This window comes from Bombina bombina, chromosome 12 (assembly GCF_027579735.1).
Source record: "Bombina bombina isolate aBomBom1 chromosome 12, aBomBom1.pri, whole genome shotgun sequence".
NCBI lineage: Eukaryota > Metazoa > Chordata > Amphibia > Anura > Bombinatoridae > Bombina > Bombina bombina.
This window is the reverse complement of record NC_069510.1, coordinates 48,119,110-48,134,267: the sequence shown is the minus strand read 5'-3', so window position 1 is coordinate 48,134,267 and position 15,158 is coordinate 48,119,110. Positions and strand designations below refer to the sequence as shown.

At 40.1% G+C, this 15,158-nt stretch overlaps 1 protein-coding gene across 1 annotated transcript in view; it reads left to right on the top strand.

Annotated features, from left to right (window-relative positions):
* Positions 1-14,471, top strand: part of SLC31A1 (solute carrier family 31 member 1) — a 72,754-nt gene extending 58,283 nt beyond the window's left edge. Inside the window, exons 4-5 of the mRNA XM_053695686.1 lie at positions 9,068-9,236; positions 10,950-14,471. Coding sequence (XP_053551661.1) covers positions 9,068-9,236; positions 10,950-11,151 — 371 coding nt within the window. The 3' untranslated portion in view covers positions 11,152-14,471. The remainder of the gene's footprint in view (positions 1-9,067; positions 9,237-10,949) is intronic.
* Positions 14,472-15,158: the final 687 nt, after the last annotated feature.

Genomic DNA, 15,158 nt, shown 5'->3' with positions numbered 1-15,158 from the left:
ACATGGGCCTTCAAGAACGAGGCTTCTGTTGATCAGATATGTAGGGCAGCGACTTGGTCTTCACTGCACACTTTTACCAAATTTTACAAGTTTGATACTTTTGCTTCTTCTGAGGCTATTTTTGGGAGAAAGGTTTTGCAAGCCGTGGTGCCTTCCATTTAGGTGACCTGATTTGCTCCCTCCCTTCATCCGTGTCCTAAAGCTTTGGTATTGGTTCCCACAAGTAAGGATGACGCCGTGGACCGGACACACCTATGTTGGAGAAAACAGAATTTATGTTTACCTGATAAATTTCTTTCTCCAACGGTGTGTCCGGTCCACGGCCCGCCCTGGTTTTTTAATCAGGTCTGATAATTTATTTTCTTTAACTACAGTCACCACGGTACCATATGGTTTCTCCTATGCTATTATTCCTCCTTAACGTCGGTCGAATGACTGGGGTAGGCGGAGCCTAGGAGGGATCATGTGACCAGCTTTGCTGGGCTCTTTGCCATTTCCTGTTGGGGAAGAGAATATCCCACAAGTAAGGATGACGCCGTGGACCGGACACACCGTTGGAGAAAGAAATTTATCAGGTAAACATAAATTCTGTTTTTCGTCCCTTTCGTAGAAACGGACCAGCCCAAAGTGCTACGTCCTCTAAGCAAGAGGGTAATACTTCTCAAGCCAAGCCAGCTTGGAGACCAATGCAAGGCTGGAACAAGGGAAAGCAGGCCAAGAAACCTGCCACTGCTACCAAGACAGCATGAAATGTTGGCCCCCGATCCGGGAACGGATCTGGTGGGGGGCAGACTCTCTCTCTTCGCTCAGGCTTGGGCAAGAGATGTTCTGGATCCTTGGGCGCTAGAAATAGTCTCCCAAGGTTATCTTCTGGAATTCAAGGGACTTCCCCCAAGGGGGAGGTTTCACAGGTCTCAGTTGTCTTCAGACCACATAAAAAGACAGGCATTCTTACATTGTGTAGAAGACCTGTTAAAAATGGGAGTGATTCATCCCGTTCCATTAAGAGAACAAGGGATGGGGTTCTACTCCAATCTGTTTATAGTTCCCAAAAAAGAGGGAACGTTCAGACCAATCTTAGATCTCAAGATCTTAAACAAGTTTCTCAAGGTTCCATCGTTCAAGATGGAAACCATTCGAACTATTCTTCCTTCCATCCAGGAAGGTCAATTCATGACCACGGTGGATTTAAAGGATGCGTATCTACATATTCCTATCCACAAGGAACATCATCGGTTCCTGAGGTTCGCATTCCTGGACAAACATTACCAGTTCGTGGCGCTTCCTTTCGGATTAGCCACTGCTCCAAGGATTTTCACAAAGGTACTAGGGTCCCTTCTAGCTGTGCTAAGACCAAGGGGCATTGCTGTAGTACCTTACTTGGACGACATTCTGATTCAAGCGTCGTCCCTTCCTCAAGCAAAGGCTCACACGGACATTGTCCTGGCCTTTCTCAGATCTCACGGATGGAAAGTGAACGTGGAAAAGAGTTCTCTATCTCCGTCAACAAGGGTTCCCTTCTTGGGAACAATAATAGACTCCTTAGAAATGAGGATTTTTCTGACAGAGGCCAGAAAAACAAAACTTCTAGACTCTTGTCGGATACTCCATTCCGTTCCTCTTCCTTCCATAGCTCAGTGCATGGAAGTGATCGGGTTGATGGTAGCGGCAATGGACATAGTTCCTTTTGCACGCATTCATCTAAGACCATTACAACTGTGCATGCTCAGTCAGTGGAATGGGGACTATACAGACTTGTCTCCGAAGATACAAGTAAATCAGAGGACCAGAGACTCACTCCGTTGGTGGCTGTCCCTGGACAACCTGTCACGAGGGATGACATTCCGCAGACCAGAGTGGGTCATTGTCACGACCGACGCCAGTCTGATGGGCTGGGGCGCGGTCTGGGGATCCCTGAAAGCTCAGGGTCTTTGGTCTCGGGAAGAATCTCTTCTACCGATAAATATTCTGGAACTGAGAGCGATATTCAATGCTCTCAAGGCTTGGCCTCAGCTAGCGAGGGCCAAGTTCATACGGTTTCAATCAGACAACATGACAACTGTTGCGTACATCAACCATCAGGGGGGAACAAGGAGTTCCCTGGCGATGGAAGAAGTGACCAAAATCATTCTATGGGCGGAGTCTCACTCCTGCCACCTGTCTGCTATCCACATCCCAGGAGTGGAAAATTGGGAAGCGGATTTTCTGAGTCGTCAGACATTGCATCCGGGGGAGTGGGAACTCCATCCGGAAATCTTTGCCCAAGTCACTCAGCTGTGGGGCATTCCAGACATGGATCTGATGGCCTCTCGTCAGAACTTCAAAGTTCCTTGCTACGGGTCCAGATCCAGGGATCCCAAGGCGGCTCTAGTGGATGCACTAGTAGCACCTTGGACCTTCAAACTAGCTTATGTGTTCCCGCCGTTTCCTCTCATCCCCAGGCTGGTAGCCAGGATCAATCAGGAGAGGGCGTCGGTGATCTTGATAGCTCCTGCGTGGCCACGCAGGACTTGGTACGCAGATCTGGTGAATATGTCATCGGCTCCTCCTTGGAAGCTACCTTTGAGACGAGACCTTCTTGTTCAGGGTCCGTTCGAACATCCGAATCTGGTTTCACTCCAGCTGACTGCTTGGAGATTGAACGCTTGATCTTATCGAAGCGAGGATTCTCAGATTCTGTTATCGATACTCTTGTTCAGGCCAGAAAGCCTGTAACTAGAAAGATTTACCACAAAATTTGGAAAAAATATATCTGTTGGTGTGAATCTAAAGGATTCCCTTGGGACAAGGTCAAGATTCCTAGGATTCTATCCTTCCTTCAAGAAGGATTGGAAAAAGGATTATCTGCAAGTTCCCTGAAGGGACAGATTTCTGCCTTGTCTGTGTTACTTCACAAAAAGCTGGCCGCTGTGCCAGATGTTCAAGCCTTTGTTCAGGCTCTGGTTAGAATTAAGCCTGTTTACAAACCTTTGACTCCTCCTTGGAGTCTCAATTTAGTTCTTTCAGTTCTTCAGGGGGTTCCGTTTGAACCCTTGCATTCCGTTGATATTAAGTTGTTATCTTGGAAAGTTTTGTTTTTAGTTGCAATTTCTTCTGCTAGAAGAGTTTCAGAATTATCTGCTCTGCAGTGTTCTCCTCCTTATCTGGTGTTCCATGCAGATAAGGTGGTTTTACGTACTAAACCTGGTTTTCTTCCAAAAGTTGTTTCTAACAAAAACATTAACCAGGAGATTATCGTACCTTCTCTGTGTCCGAAACCAGTTTCAAAGAAGGAACGTTTGTTGCACAATTTGGATGTTGTTCGCGCTCTAAAATTCTATTTAGATGCTACAAAGGATTTTAGACAAACATCTTCCTTGTTTGTTGTTTATTCTGGTAAAAGGAGAGGTCAAAAAGCAACTTCTACCTCTCTCTCTTTTTGGATTAAAAGCATCATCAGATTGGCTTACGAGACTGCTGGACGGCAGCCTCCCGAAAGAATCACAGCTCATTCCACTAGGGCTGTGGCTTCCACATGGGCCTTCAAGAACGAGGCTTCTGTTGATCAGATATGTAGGGCAGCGACTTGGTCTTCACTGCACACTTTTACCAAATTTTACAAGTTTGATACTTTTGCTTCTTCTGAGGCTATTTTTGGGAGAAAGGTTTTGCAAGCCGTGGTGCCTTCCATTTAGGTGACCTGATTTGCTCCCTCCCTTCATCCGTGTCCTAAAGCTTTGGTATTGGTTCCCACAAGTAAGGATGACGCCGTGGACCGGACACACCTATGTTGGAGAAAACAGAATTTATGTTTACCTGATAAATTACTTTCTCCAACGGTGTGTCCGGTCCACGGCCCGCCCTGGTTTTTTTAATCAGGTCTGATAATTTATTTTCTTTAACTACAGTCACCACGGTACCATATGGTTTCTCCTATGCAAATATTCCTCCTTAACGTCGGTCGAATGACTGGGGTAGGCGGAGCCTAGGAGGGATCATGTGACCAGCTTTGCTGGGCTCTTTGCCATTTCCTGTTGGGGAAGAGAATATCCCACAAGTAAGGATGACGCCGTGGACCGGACACACCGTTGGAGAAAGTAATTTATCAGGTAAACATAAATTCTGTTTTTAGGTAAAGAAAGTGTGCCTAAGGATGATTCTTAGTCTGAAGAGAATCACGATATGCCATCCAATTCTCCCCAAGTGTCACAACCTTTAACGCCCACACAAGCGACGCCTATTACCTCTAGTGCATCTAATTCTTTTACTCTGCAGGAGATGGCTGCAGTTATGTCAGCTACCCTTACAGAGGTATTGGAAATCGTGACCCACGGGTATCAACTGGAATTCAAGGATTTTCTCCCAAGAGGGAGATTTCATCTTTCACGATTGTCTGTAGACCAGATAAAGAGAGGCGTTCTTACGCTATGTAAAATACCTCTATACCATGGGAGTAATTTGTCCCGTTCCAAAACTGGGACAGGGGTTTTACTCAAATCTTTTCGTGGTTCCCAAAAAAGAGGGAACTTTCAGACCAATTTTAGATCTCAAGTGTCTAAACAAATTTCTCAGAGTCCCATCGTTCAAGATGTAGACTATACGAACAATCGTACCAATGATCCAGGAGGGTCAATATATGACTACTGTGGACTTGAAGGATGCATACCTTCATATCCCTATTCACAAGGATCATCATAAGTTCCTAAGGTTTGCCTTTCTGGACAAACATCAGTTTGTGGCTCTTCCCTTCGGGTTGGCCACAACACCCAGAATCTTCACAAAGGTTCTAGGGTCCCTTCTAGCGATTCTCAGACCGCGGGGCATAGCAGTGGCGCCTTATCTGGACGATATTTTGATTCAGGCGTCAACTTATCATCTGACAAAATCTCACACGGACACAGTGTTGTCTTTCCTGAGAACTCACAGTTGGAAGGTGAACATAGAAAAGAGTTCACTAGTTCCATGGACAAGGGTTCCCTTCTTGGGAACTCTGATAGACTCGGTACATATGAAGATATTTCTGATGGAGGTCAGACAATCAAAGATTCTAAATACTTGCCGAGCACTTCAGTCCTTTCCTCGGCCATCAGTGGATCAGTGTATGGAGGTAATCTGGTTAATGGTAGCGGCAATGGACATCGTTCCGTTTGCTCGCTTTCATTTCAGACCACTGCAGCTGTGCATGCTAGGACAGTGGAATGGGGATTATGCAAATCTATCTCCTCAGATAAATCTGGAGCAAGAAACCAGAGACTCTCTCTTCTTTGGTGGTTGTCGCCGGATCATCTGTCCCAGGGGACGTGTTTCCGCAGACCCTCGTGGGTGATAGTGACAACGGACGCCAGTCTTCTGGGCTGGGGTGCAGTCTGGAATTCCCTGGAGGCTCAGGGTGTTTGGACTCAGGTGGAGTCTCTACTTCCTATCAATATTCTGGAACTGAGAGCAATATTCAATGCGCTTCAGGCGTGGCCTCAGTTGGCTTCGGCCAAATTCATCAGATTCCAGTCGGACAATATCACGACTGTGGCTTATAATCAATCATCAGGGGGGAACAAGGAGTTCCTTAGCGATGATAGAAGTATCCAAGATAATCCGATGGGCGGAGGCCCACTCTTGTTATCTATCTGCAATCTACATCCCAGGAGTAGAGAACTGGGAAGCGGATTTTCTAAGCCATCAGACTTTTCATCCGGGGTTGTGGGAACTCCACCCGGAGGTGTTTGCCTCATTGATTCGCCAATAGGGCAGACCAGAATTGGATCTGATGGCATCTCGTCAGAATGCCAAGCTTCCACGTTACGGATCCAGGTCGAGGGATCCTCAGGCCGAACTGATAGATGCCTTGGCAGTGCCTTGGTCGTTCAGCCTAGCTTATGTGTTTCCACCATTTCCTCTCCTTCCACGCCTGATTGCTCAGATCAAACAGGAGAGAGCTTCAGTAATCCTGATAGCGCCTGCGTGGCCACGCAGGACTTGGTATGCAGATCTAGTGGACATGTCCTCTCTGCCACCAAGGAAACTTCCTTTGAGACAGGACCTTCTCATTCAAGGACCTTTCCAACATCCAAATCTAAATTTCTGCAGCTGACTGCTTGGAGATTGAACGCTTGATCTTATCTAAGCGGGGATTCTCTGATTCGGTCATCGATACTTTGATACAGGCACGTAAGCCTGTCACTAGAAAAATCTATCATAAGATATGGTGTAAATATCTTTATTGGTGTGAATCCAAGTGCTACTCATGGAGTAAAGTTAGGATTCCCAGGATTTTGTCTTTTCTCCAAGAAGGATTGGAGAAAGGGTTATCAGCGAGTTCCTTAAAGGGACAAATTTCTGCTTTGTCAATTTTGCTTCACAAACGTTTGGCAGATGTTCCAGATGTTCAGTCTTTTTGTCAGGCTCTAACCAGAATTAAGCCTGTATTTAGACCAATTACTCCTCCCTGGAGTTTGAATTTAGTTCTTAGTTCTTCAAGGGGTTCCGTTTGAACCTATGCATTCCATAGATATTAAATTATTATCTTGGAAAGTTTTGTTTTTGGTTGCTATTTCTTCAGCTCGTAGAGTTTCTGAGCTTTCAGCGTTACAGTGTGATTCGCCTTATCTTATATTTCATTCTTATAAGGTGGTTTTGCGTACCAAACCTGGATTCCTTCCTAAGGTGGTTTCAAATAAGAATATTAATCAGGAAATTGTTGTTCCTTCCTTGTGTCCTAATCCTTCTTCTAAGAAGGAGCGTCTGTTACATAATCTGGACGTGGTCCGTGCCTTGAAGTTTTATTTGCAGGCAACTAAGGATTTCCGTCAATCATCTTCATTATTTATTGTTTATTCTGGAAAGCGTAGGGGTCAGAAAGCTACGGCTACCTCTCTTTCTTTTTGGCTGAGGAGTATCATCCGCTTGGCATATGAGACTGCTGGACAGCAGCCTCCTGAAACAGTTACGGCTCATTCTACTAGGGCTGTGGCTTCCACATGGGCTTTTAAAAATGATGCTTCTGTTGAGCAGATTTGCAAGGCTGCGACTTGGTCGTCTCTTCATACTTTTTCCAAATTTTCCAAATTTGATACTTTTGCTTCTTCTGAGGCTGTTTTTGGGAGAAAGGTTCTTCAAGCAGTGGTGCCTTCCGTTTAGGCCTCTGTCTTGTCCCTCCCGTTTCATCCGTGTCCTATAGCTTTGTTATTGGTATCCCACAAGTAAGGATTAAATCCATGGACTTGTATCTTTGTAAAAGAAAAGTAAATTTATGCTTACCTGCTAAATTAATTTCTTTTACCAATGACGAGTCCACGGCCCACCCTGTTGTTTTAAGACAGATTTATTTTTTGTAAACTTCAGTCACCTCTGCGTCTTTGGCTTTTCCTTTCTATATATACAGCTCTGCTGTGGTGCTCTTTGCCACTTTCTGTTAGTAGGAGGTTAATATCCCACAAGTAAGGATAAAATCCGTGGACTCGTCATATCGTAAAAGAAATTAATTTATCAGGTAAGCATAAATTTACTTTTTGACAGGTAAATAAAAAATACAAGGCTCTATTTCTACTTAAATGGAGTGATAGCAAAAATGCTAAAAATTCTCTGGTATTTTGGGCAAGTTCTTCTCTGAAAGTCCCAGTAGCGAAACTATTTTACAATTAATTTTACAGATTTTATCAATAAAAATGAAATCAAATGGCCATATGTAGGGCCTATCTTTTTATCAAAAAGTTGATCCACTAGCAAGAAAAACGTCTGTTGTGGCTTTTCCAATGTCTATGTAGAGTTTTTGGCAACCCAACCTCAGTGATTCGCTTCACTGGAGCATTTGAGCCTTGTGTATTTGTTCTCTAAAAAAACAAATGCAAGCTACCTGACTGGGTTGCTGGTAGCTGGAATTTCTATGCAAATATTAGATGTTAAAAATATTAAAACAAGAAACTAGGGTATAACCTAAGTACCTTCAGGTTCAGAATGGAATAATTTGGGGCAAACACTAAAAACATTTTATAAATACAGTATTGAGGTTGTTCCCGTCTCCTTTTATTGCATTCCAGTGCTGATGTGTTTGCACATGTGCAGTAACTCTCTTTTAGATACCTGCAGTGTAACCTAGGTTCCAACATGGCAGCTCCCATAATTAGAGGGAGGTGCATGAAATGTATTTAAAGGGATACTAAACCCAAATTTTTTTCTTTAATGGTTCAGACAGAGCAGCAATGTTTAGCAACTTTCTAATTTACTCCTTATATCATTGTTTCTTCGTTCTCTTCCTATCTTTATTTAAAAAGCAGAAATGTCAATCTTAAGAGCCGGCCCATTTTTGGCTCAGCACCTGGATAGGGCTTGCTGATTGGTGTCTAAATGTATCCACCAATCAGAAAGTTCTACCCAAGCACTGAACCCAAATGGGCCTTACATTTCTGCTTTTTCAAATAAAAATAGCAAAAGAACAAAGAGAAATTGATAATAAGTGTAAATTAGAAAGTTGCTTAAAATTACCTGCTCTATCTGAATCATGAAAGAAAAAATTAGGGTTTAGTATCCCTTTAATGTTTAGTGTTCTTTTTAAAGTACAGTAAACTCTTTAATACAACTTTGCAATATACTTTCCTATAATTTAATTATGGAAATTGTGGATTTTTCCAGTCCTGAATATTAAAAGAGCACATGGGCTTCATAATCTTTAACTTGCCACATATCTGTCCACTAATTTGCAGTTTGATATCTTATCACTTCTGCTGAAGCTAGATAACACAAGCCCTGTCTTCTGCAGACTCCAAATTGGCTCCTCCAAATAAGTAAAAGTGGGTAAAGCTTGAACGTTGAAAAGCAGTTGTAGCAAACAAGGTGTTAATGTATTCTAATAACATTCAGACTCTGTTGATATATTGGGGAAAACTGCAGAAAACGTAATTAAAGGTGTTTGCTGTCCCTTTAGTTGTAAACCCTATGTAGCATTTTGGAATTTACCTCTGTGCCTCCAACCTCAGGACTTTTAACAGATTTCTGATTTAGATTTGAACCATTTATTTTTTAAATTGAGATAGGACTTTTCTCCTTTTTGCTTTGGAGCATGGTGTGCCTGACTTGTGTGCCTCTCTTTGATTAGAAATGGCGGGTGCCTTTGTGGCAGTCTTTTTATTGGCCATGCTGTACGAGGGGCTGAAGATTGCGCGTGAGGCATTGCTCAGGAAGTCACAAGTCAGCATTCGCTACAACTCCATGCCTGTACCTGGACCAAATGGAACAACCTTGATGGAAACTCACAAAACTGTGGGGTAAGCTCTGTTCTCTTACATTGTTTGGGGTATTCTGTATCTTGCTATGGATTTAAAGGGGCATCAAGGTGCACTAAGAAAATGAACTTATATGTCAGAGCATTTTATAAATGCACTAATTGCTTGCGTATATCTATGTGTTTATCCTCTATAAAGAGATTAAACTGATAGCCAACGTCTGCTAAAAAGCAACAGTGCACTTCTGGGAGCTAGTTGAGCACAGCTGGTGAGCCTATGACAAGAGCCAAATGTGTTTAGCCACCAATCGCCATTTAGTACCTGAGCCTACCTAAAAATACTTTTCAACAAAGGATACCAAGAGAAAATTTGATAATAGCAGTAAATTCTTTGTTTTGTTTCGTTTGTTTTATTTAACAAACAAGTTTGCAGTTGGAAGCTGGAGTTTAAAATAACAGAGTTTTTCAAAAGAAGGAATTAAACCTAAATTGAAACTGAACTAATCCTGCTAAAATTATCATTATTTGTGTAGAGGCAGCCATTATTTTATTTTAGCAGTTTGGAGGTCTTCCGTTCTGTAGTAAAGGACTTTTTTTTTTTTTATATATAATTATTAAAGGGACACTCAAGTCAAAATAAAACTTTCATGATTCAGATAGAGCAGTAATTATAAACAAATTTCCAATTTACTTCCATTAACAAAATATGAACAGTTTTTATATTTACACTTTCTGAGTCACCAACTCCTACTGAGCATGTGCAAGAAGCCACAGAATATATGTATATTCATTTGTGATTGGCTGATGGTTGTCACATGATACAGGGGGAGTGGAAATAAACATAACTTTGAAATTTGTCAGAAACAAATCTACTACTCATTTGAAGTTCAGACTAAGTGCTATTGCATTGTCTTTTTATCATGCCTCTGTTGATTATGCAAATGTACTGTATTTACTGGTCCTTTAATTTTAAACAATTAATCTTCCAAGTCTCAATAAAAAAATTGTGGTTGTGGAGACTTAATTCTGTACACCAATAGAGCTATAGGAGTTGTCTTTATCAGCCAGTGAACAATCTGTCTCTAGATAGAAGTTAAGCATCTGTGTTTAAATAGTTTTAGCCCCTTTCTGCTGGTACTTATTTGTTACATCTGAACAAAGTTCGGATGTAAATAAATAAATACAAAATTGAAATCACGTGATCATACATGCGATTGCGTGATTTCAATGATGGAATCGGGTCTGGGGGAAGTGCCTATGATGCTAGGCACGCCCTCCAGTCCGCGGTCCCAGTTAGGAAGCCATAGCTGCTTCAGTAAAGCAGAACGGCTAGGACGTTCCATGCCATCCTAACAGCTCTAAAGCTCAGCACGGTTAGGACGGCATAGAACGACCTAACGACGTTTAGGGGTTAATAGAACATTATGTTATGAAAAAATAGTTTCATTGCAACCATTTAAATAGTAGGAGATATCTCTTTAAAATTGCAGAATTAGATTATGGACCCACGTCTGCTTTCACACAAGAGCAGGGGTTGTCAATCATCACGGTCAGATCAGTGTGGTGGTGAATCAAGTCCTCCACCTCTTAGGTGGTGGAGAGGTTATGACTGCTGCTTCTTACCTTGCAGCTGCAAGTCCACATTTTCATAATTAGAGCCCTATGTCTTTACAAGTTGGAGGAATTCTAATCCGCTGTAAACTGTATGAATCTGCTTTTCTTCTACTAATGTTTGTTCTTTATTGTTACCGTTCAGGCAGCAGATGCTGAGCCTTCCCCATGTTATACAGACGTGTTTACACATTATCCAAGTGGTGGTGAGCTACTTCCTGATGTTGGTCTTCATGACATACAACGCGTACCTGTGTATCGCTGTTGCTGCTGGAGCCGGAACTGGCTACTTCCTGTTCAGCTGGAAGAAGGCAGTTGTGGTAGACATTACAGAACACTGCCATTAACTTTACATGTGGGAGGTGTATGTGATGGACACTTAAACCTGGGTTATCATGGCCTCATAACCAAGTGGATAGTTCCTACATGTCTCCAAAAAGAAACACTGTTTGTTGTAATCTGAGCGCTTTAGTGCCTTGTTTGCCAACATATCCATAAGTGACATCCTTCAACATCATTCTAGGTACGCTAAAATGCCACTTGATGAAGTAGTCAACTAGTGTAATTCATCTCATCTACTCCACCTCCCCAAACTTTACATCAACCAATTATACTTCAAGCCTTGATGATCCGTTTGGCCCATGTAGCAAGACCAGCTTCACAGTCTCTTAATGGATATCTGCAATAGCCGTTGGGGCACTCCCTACTTCTGAGCTCTGCTTTGAAGAAAACCATTCACCAGTTGTGCTAAACCACCTTGAGGTGTGATACCCATTGGCCTTGGATATTTACTTGTGAGCACTGTGGCACAAAGGCATTGCGTTTGGTTATTGTGAAAATTCTGGAGTTATAAACAAATTAAAATTATTATCGAGCAAGGACAAAAAAAAAATAACCTTGTTCATAATCAGGAAGTGTAATCTGCTAGAAAGCAATGTGTAAGGACCGTGTCCTCAAATGAAAGATTTAACGGGTTTTACTCCCTTACTGAATATTAGGTCTTAAAAAAATATATATTCAATTTAAAATTTACATTGCAGAATTTATTTTCAACATTCTGTCCAGATTGTGGCAACAAAAATTTCCCATTTATAATGTGCTTTATAAAATAACATAAACTCCTGTTATATGTAATGCAGTTTCAAATGAGATACCAGCAACTTCCATGTAAGTAAAGAGCTATTTGTGGTTGATGAATTCCACCGATATTATTTGAACTTACAATTACCCTCCACTTAAAGGGACACTGAACCCAATTTTTTTTCTTTCGGATACAGCATGACATTTTAAGCAACTTTCTAATTTACTCCTATTATCAATTTTTCTTTGTTCTCTTGCTATCTTTATTTTAAAAGCAGGAATGTAAATCTTAGCAGCCAACCCACTTTAGGTTCAGCACCATGGATAGTGCTTACTTATTGGAGGCTTACATTTACCCACCAATAAGCAAGCATAACCCAGGTTCTCAACCAAAAATGGGCTCCTATGCATCACATTCCTGCCTTTTAAATAAAGATAGCAAGAGAACGATGAAAAATTGATAATAGGAGTAAATTAGAAAGTTGCTTAAAATTGCATTCTCTCTCTGAATTATGAAAGATAAAAATTTGGGTTTAGTGTCCCTTTAAGAAAACGGTTTTGGATATATATGTAAAATCAATGTTAATTTATAAAGCACACAATTAGTCTCAAGGAACAAAAATCCAAGTTTAAAGAGATATTCTGGTCAAAATTTAAATTCACATAGATGAATTACATCTTTGAATAGAAACATATTTGCAATATACATATACTGGCAAAAAAGGCTTCTAGTAAAAGTTATCTCTGTTTTAGTGTTAACATTCTCCTCTGCACGTGCATGTGAAGTATAGCTAGGTATTCTCAGTGCACCAGCATATTAAATAATGCAGCTGCTAAAAATGCCAGTGGGGCTTGTAATCATGTCAGCCATTAACAAATTAATTCATAACCAAATGGTACAAGCACCTTGTGCTCTATGAGTAAGCGTTGTGTTTAAAATGCTGGTGCACTGTGCATATTTAAATACACTTTTGAAACCAGCTGTAGCTTTTACTAGAAGCTTTTTTGACAATACAAAAATGCATCCATGTGGATTCCAATTTTGGCTGGAATGTCCATTTAATATAATTTTTAGTTTTAAAGATACATTCATGTAAATGCAGATTGACATTATCTGTATTTAATAATAATTCTGAACCAATAAGTGAATAGCAATTTAACCCCCAAAACGTAATATTGTTGTAAATGTAATTACTAGGACTAAAGGGAAATTCACTTTCCTATCATGCACATATGAACGAGCAATTGAGCAAGTTAAAATATTTCTATGAAAAAGGTTAAGTAAAAAGGATTAAAACTGATATTAAAACTAAGATTCAAAGCATGTAGCATTAGTAATGATGTATTACTCGCTGGCTGAGTGATACTGTCACAATTCTATTGGATGATACATGCAAAACCGCTATAAACAGAAAACTTAAAGTTTTATTCAGTACGGGAATATTAAACAAAACAAAAACAATATATGTAATACGTTTTCAAATATCCTTTTAGGTGCAACAGAAAAAAAAAGTGTTTTTATGAATAGAAGAGTTACATCCAAAATATATTGGCTTATAAATTCTATTTATTTTCACTAAGTTATCATTTACTTTTAACCCTTTGAGTGCTAAGTAATTTCCCACCTGGATTTGAGTTTTGTTTTTGTTTTTTTAATATATTTGTTTACCTTTTTTTTTTCAGACCCCCAAGACTTATACGTTGGAAAGGTTAGACGATTACCTTTCCAACAGTGGGTCTTGGGGGTCTGTAGCTGCTTAGATGCCTGAGATACAGGCTTCTAATCAGCATGCCCTCATTTCCCTATACTGTCCATTGTAATTTTTAAATAAAGTTGTGCAGTCATCACGTCATTGCGTGATGACTCAGAGCCGTCGTTAGCACTCAAAGGGTTATTATTATTTAAAGGGACATGAAACACAATTTTTTTTTCTTTTATGATTCAGTTAGAGTATATGATTTTAAACAACTTTCCAATTGACTTCTATTATCTAATTTGTTTTGTTGTTCAATCCTTTATTGAAAAGGATACTGAGGAGTTGCTGATTGGTAGCTAGCTGCACATATATGCCTTATGTTATTGGCTCACCGGATGTGCTCAGCTAGTACCCAGTAATGCATTGCTGCTGCTTTAACAAAGGATACCAAGAGAATGAAGCAAATTAGATAATAGAAGTAAATGGGAAAATTGTTTAAAATCGCTTTCTTTATCTGAATGATGAAAGAAACAAATTTTCATTTTTCATGTCCCTTTAAATAAATTCCTCCAGAAACAATCTCTCTCCCTTAACCAAACTCAAGGACTTTGTTGCTACATTGTCGTCACTCAAAAACTACACCACATTATGTAATTAAGATGATGATATTGAATAAAATTGACATGAAGATAATGATAGTTATGAATATAGATTATAGAAATCTACAGTGACAATGTTATTATTATTTTTTTTTTAATTTAAACCTTCTTTCATTTATGTATTTAGTGTAATAATGTGAAGATTTTTTTTTATAAATTTTTATTTTTCCTGTAATGAACATCAAGGAAAAAAGAAAAATCAAGCATTTTAATAAAATAATATTACAGTAAGCAGTTTCCAAATTATTTCTAAGATTTGTTGTTGCTGTTTTTTTTTTGTTCCTGCTCCTCTAGATTTTGAGAAAAATCAGCACTGCATTCTGGGACAGCTCTTCTGTATTATGGACACTTGAGCCCTGCTGTTGTGTCAGTTTTGGAAGGGTTGGAGCCACAAGTTGGTGGCTGCTGGACTTAAAGAAACACTGAACCCAATTTTTTTCTTTCGTGATTCAGATAGAGCATGACATTTTAAGCAACTTTCTAATTTACTCCTATTATCAAATTTTCTTAATTCTCTTGCTATCTTTATTTGAAATGCAAGAATGTAAGTTTAGATGCCGGCCCATTTTTGGTGAACAACTTGGGTTGTTCTTGCTGATTTGGTGGATAATCTCATCCACCAATAAAAAAGTGCTGTCCAAAGTACTAAACCAAAAAAAAAAAGGATAGATGCCTTCTTTTTCAAAGAAAGATAAGCAAGAGAATGAAGAGAAATTGATAATAGGAGTAAATTAGAAAGTTGCTTAAAATTGCATGCTCTATCTGAATCACAAAAGAAAAAAATTTGGGTTGTGTCCCTTTTAAAAGGGAAATTACGTTCTAGAATTTGTTAGAGCAAAATCATTTTTATTACTAGCGGCACTGCCATGCTATGTGTTTCAAGGGACAGTCAAGTCCAAAAAAAACCATTCATGATTC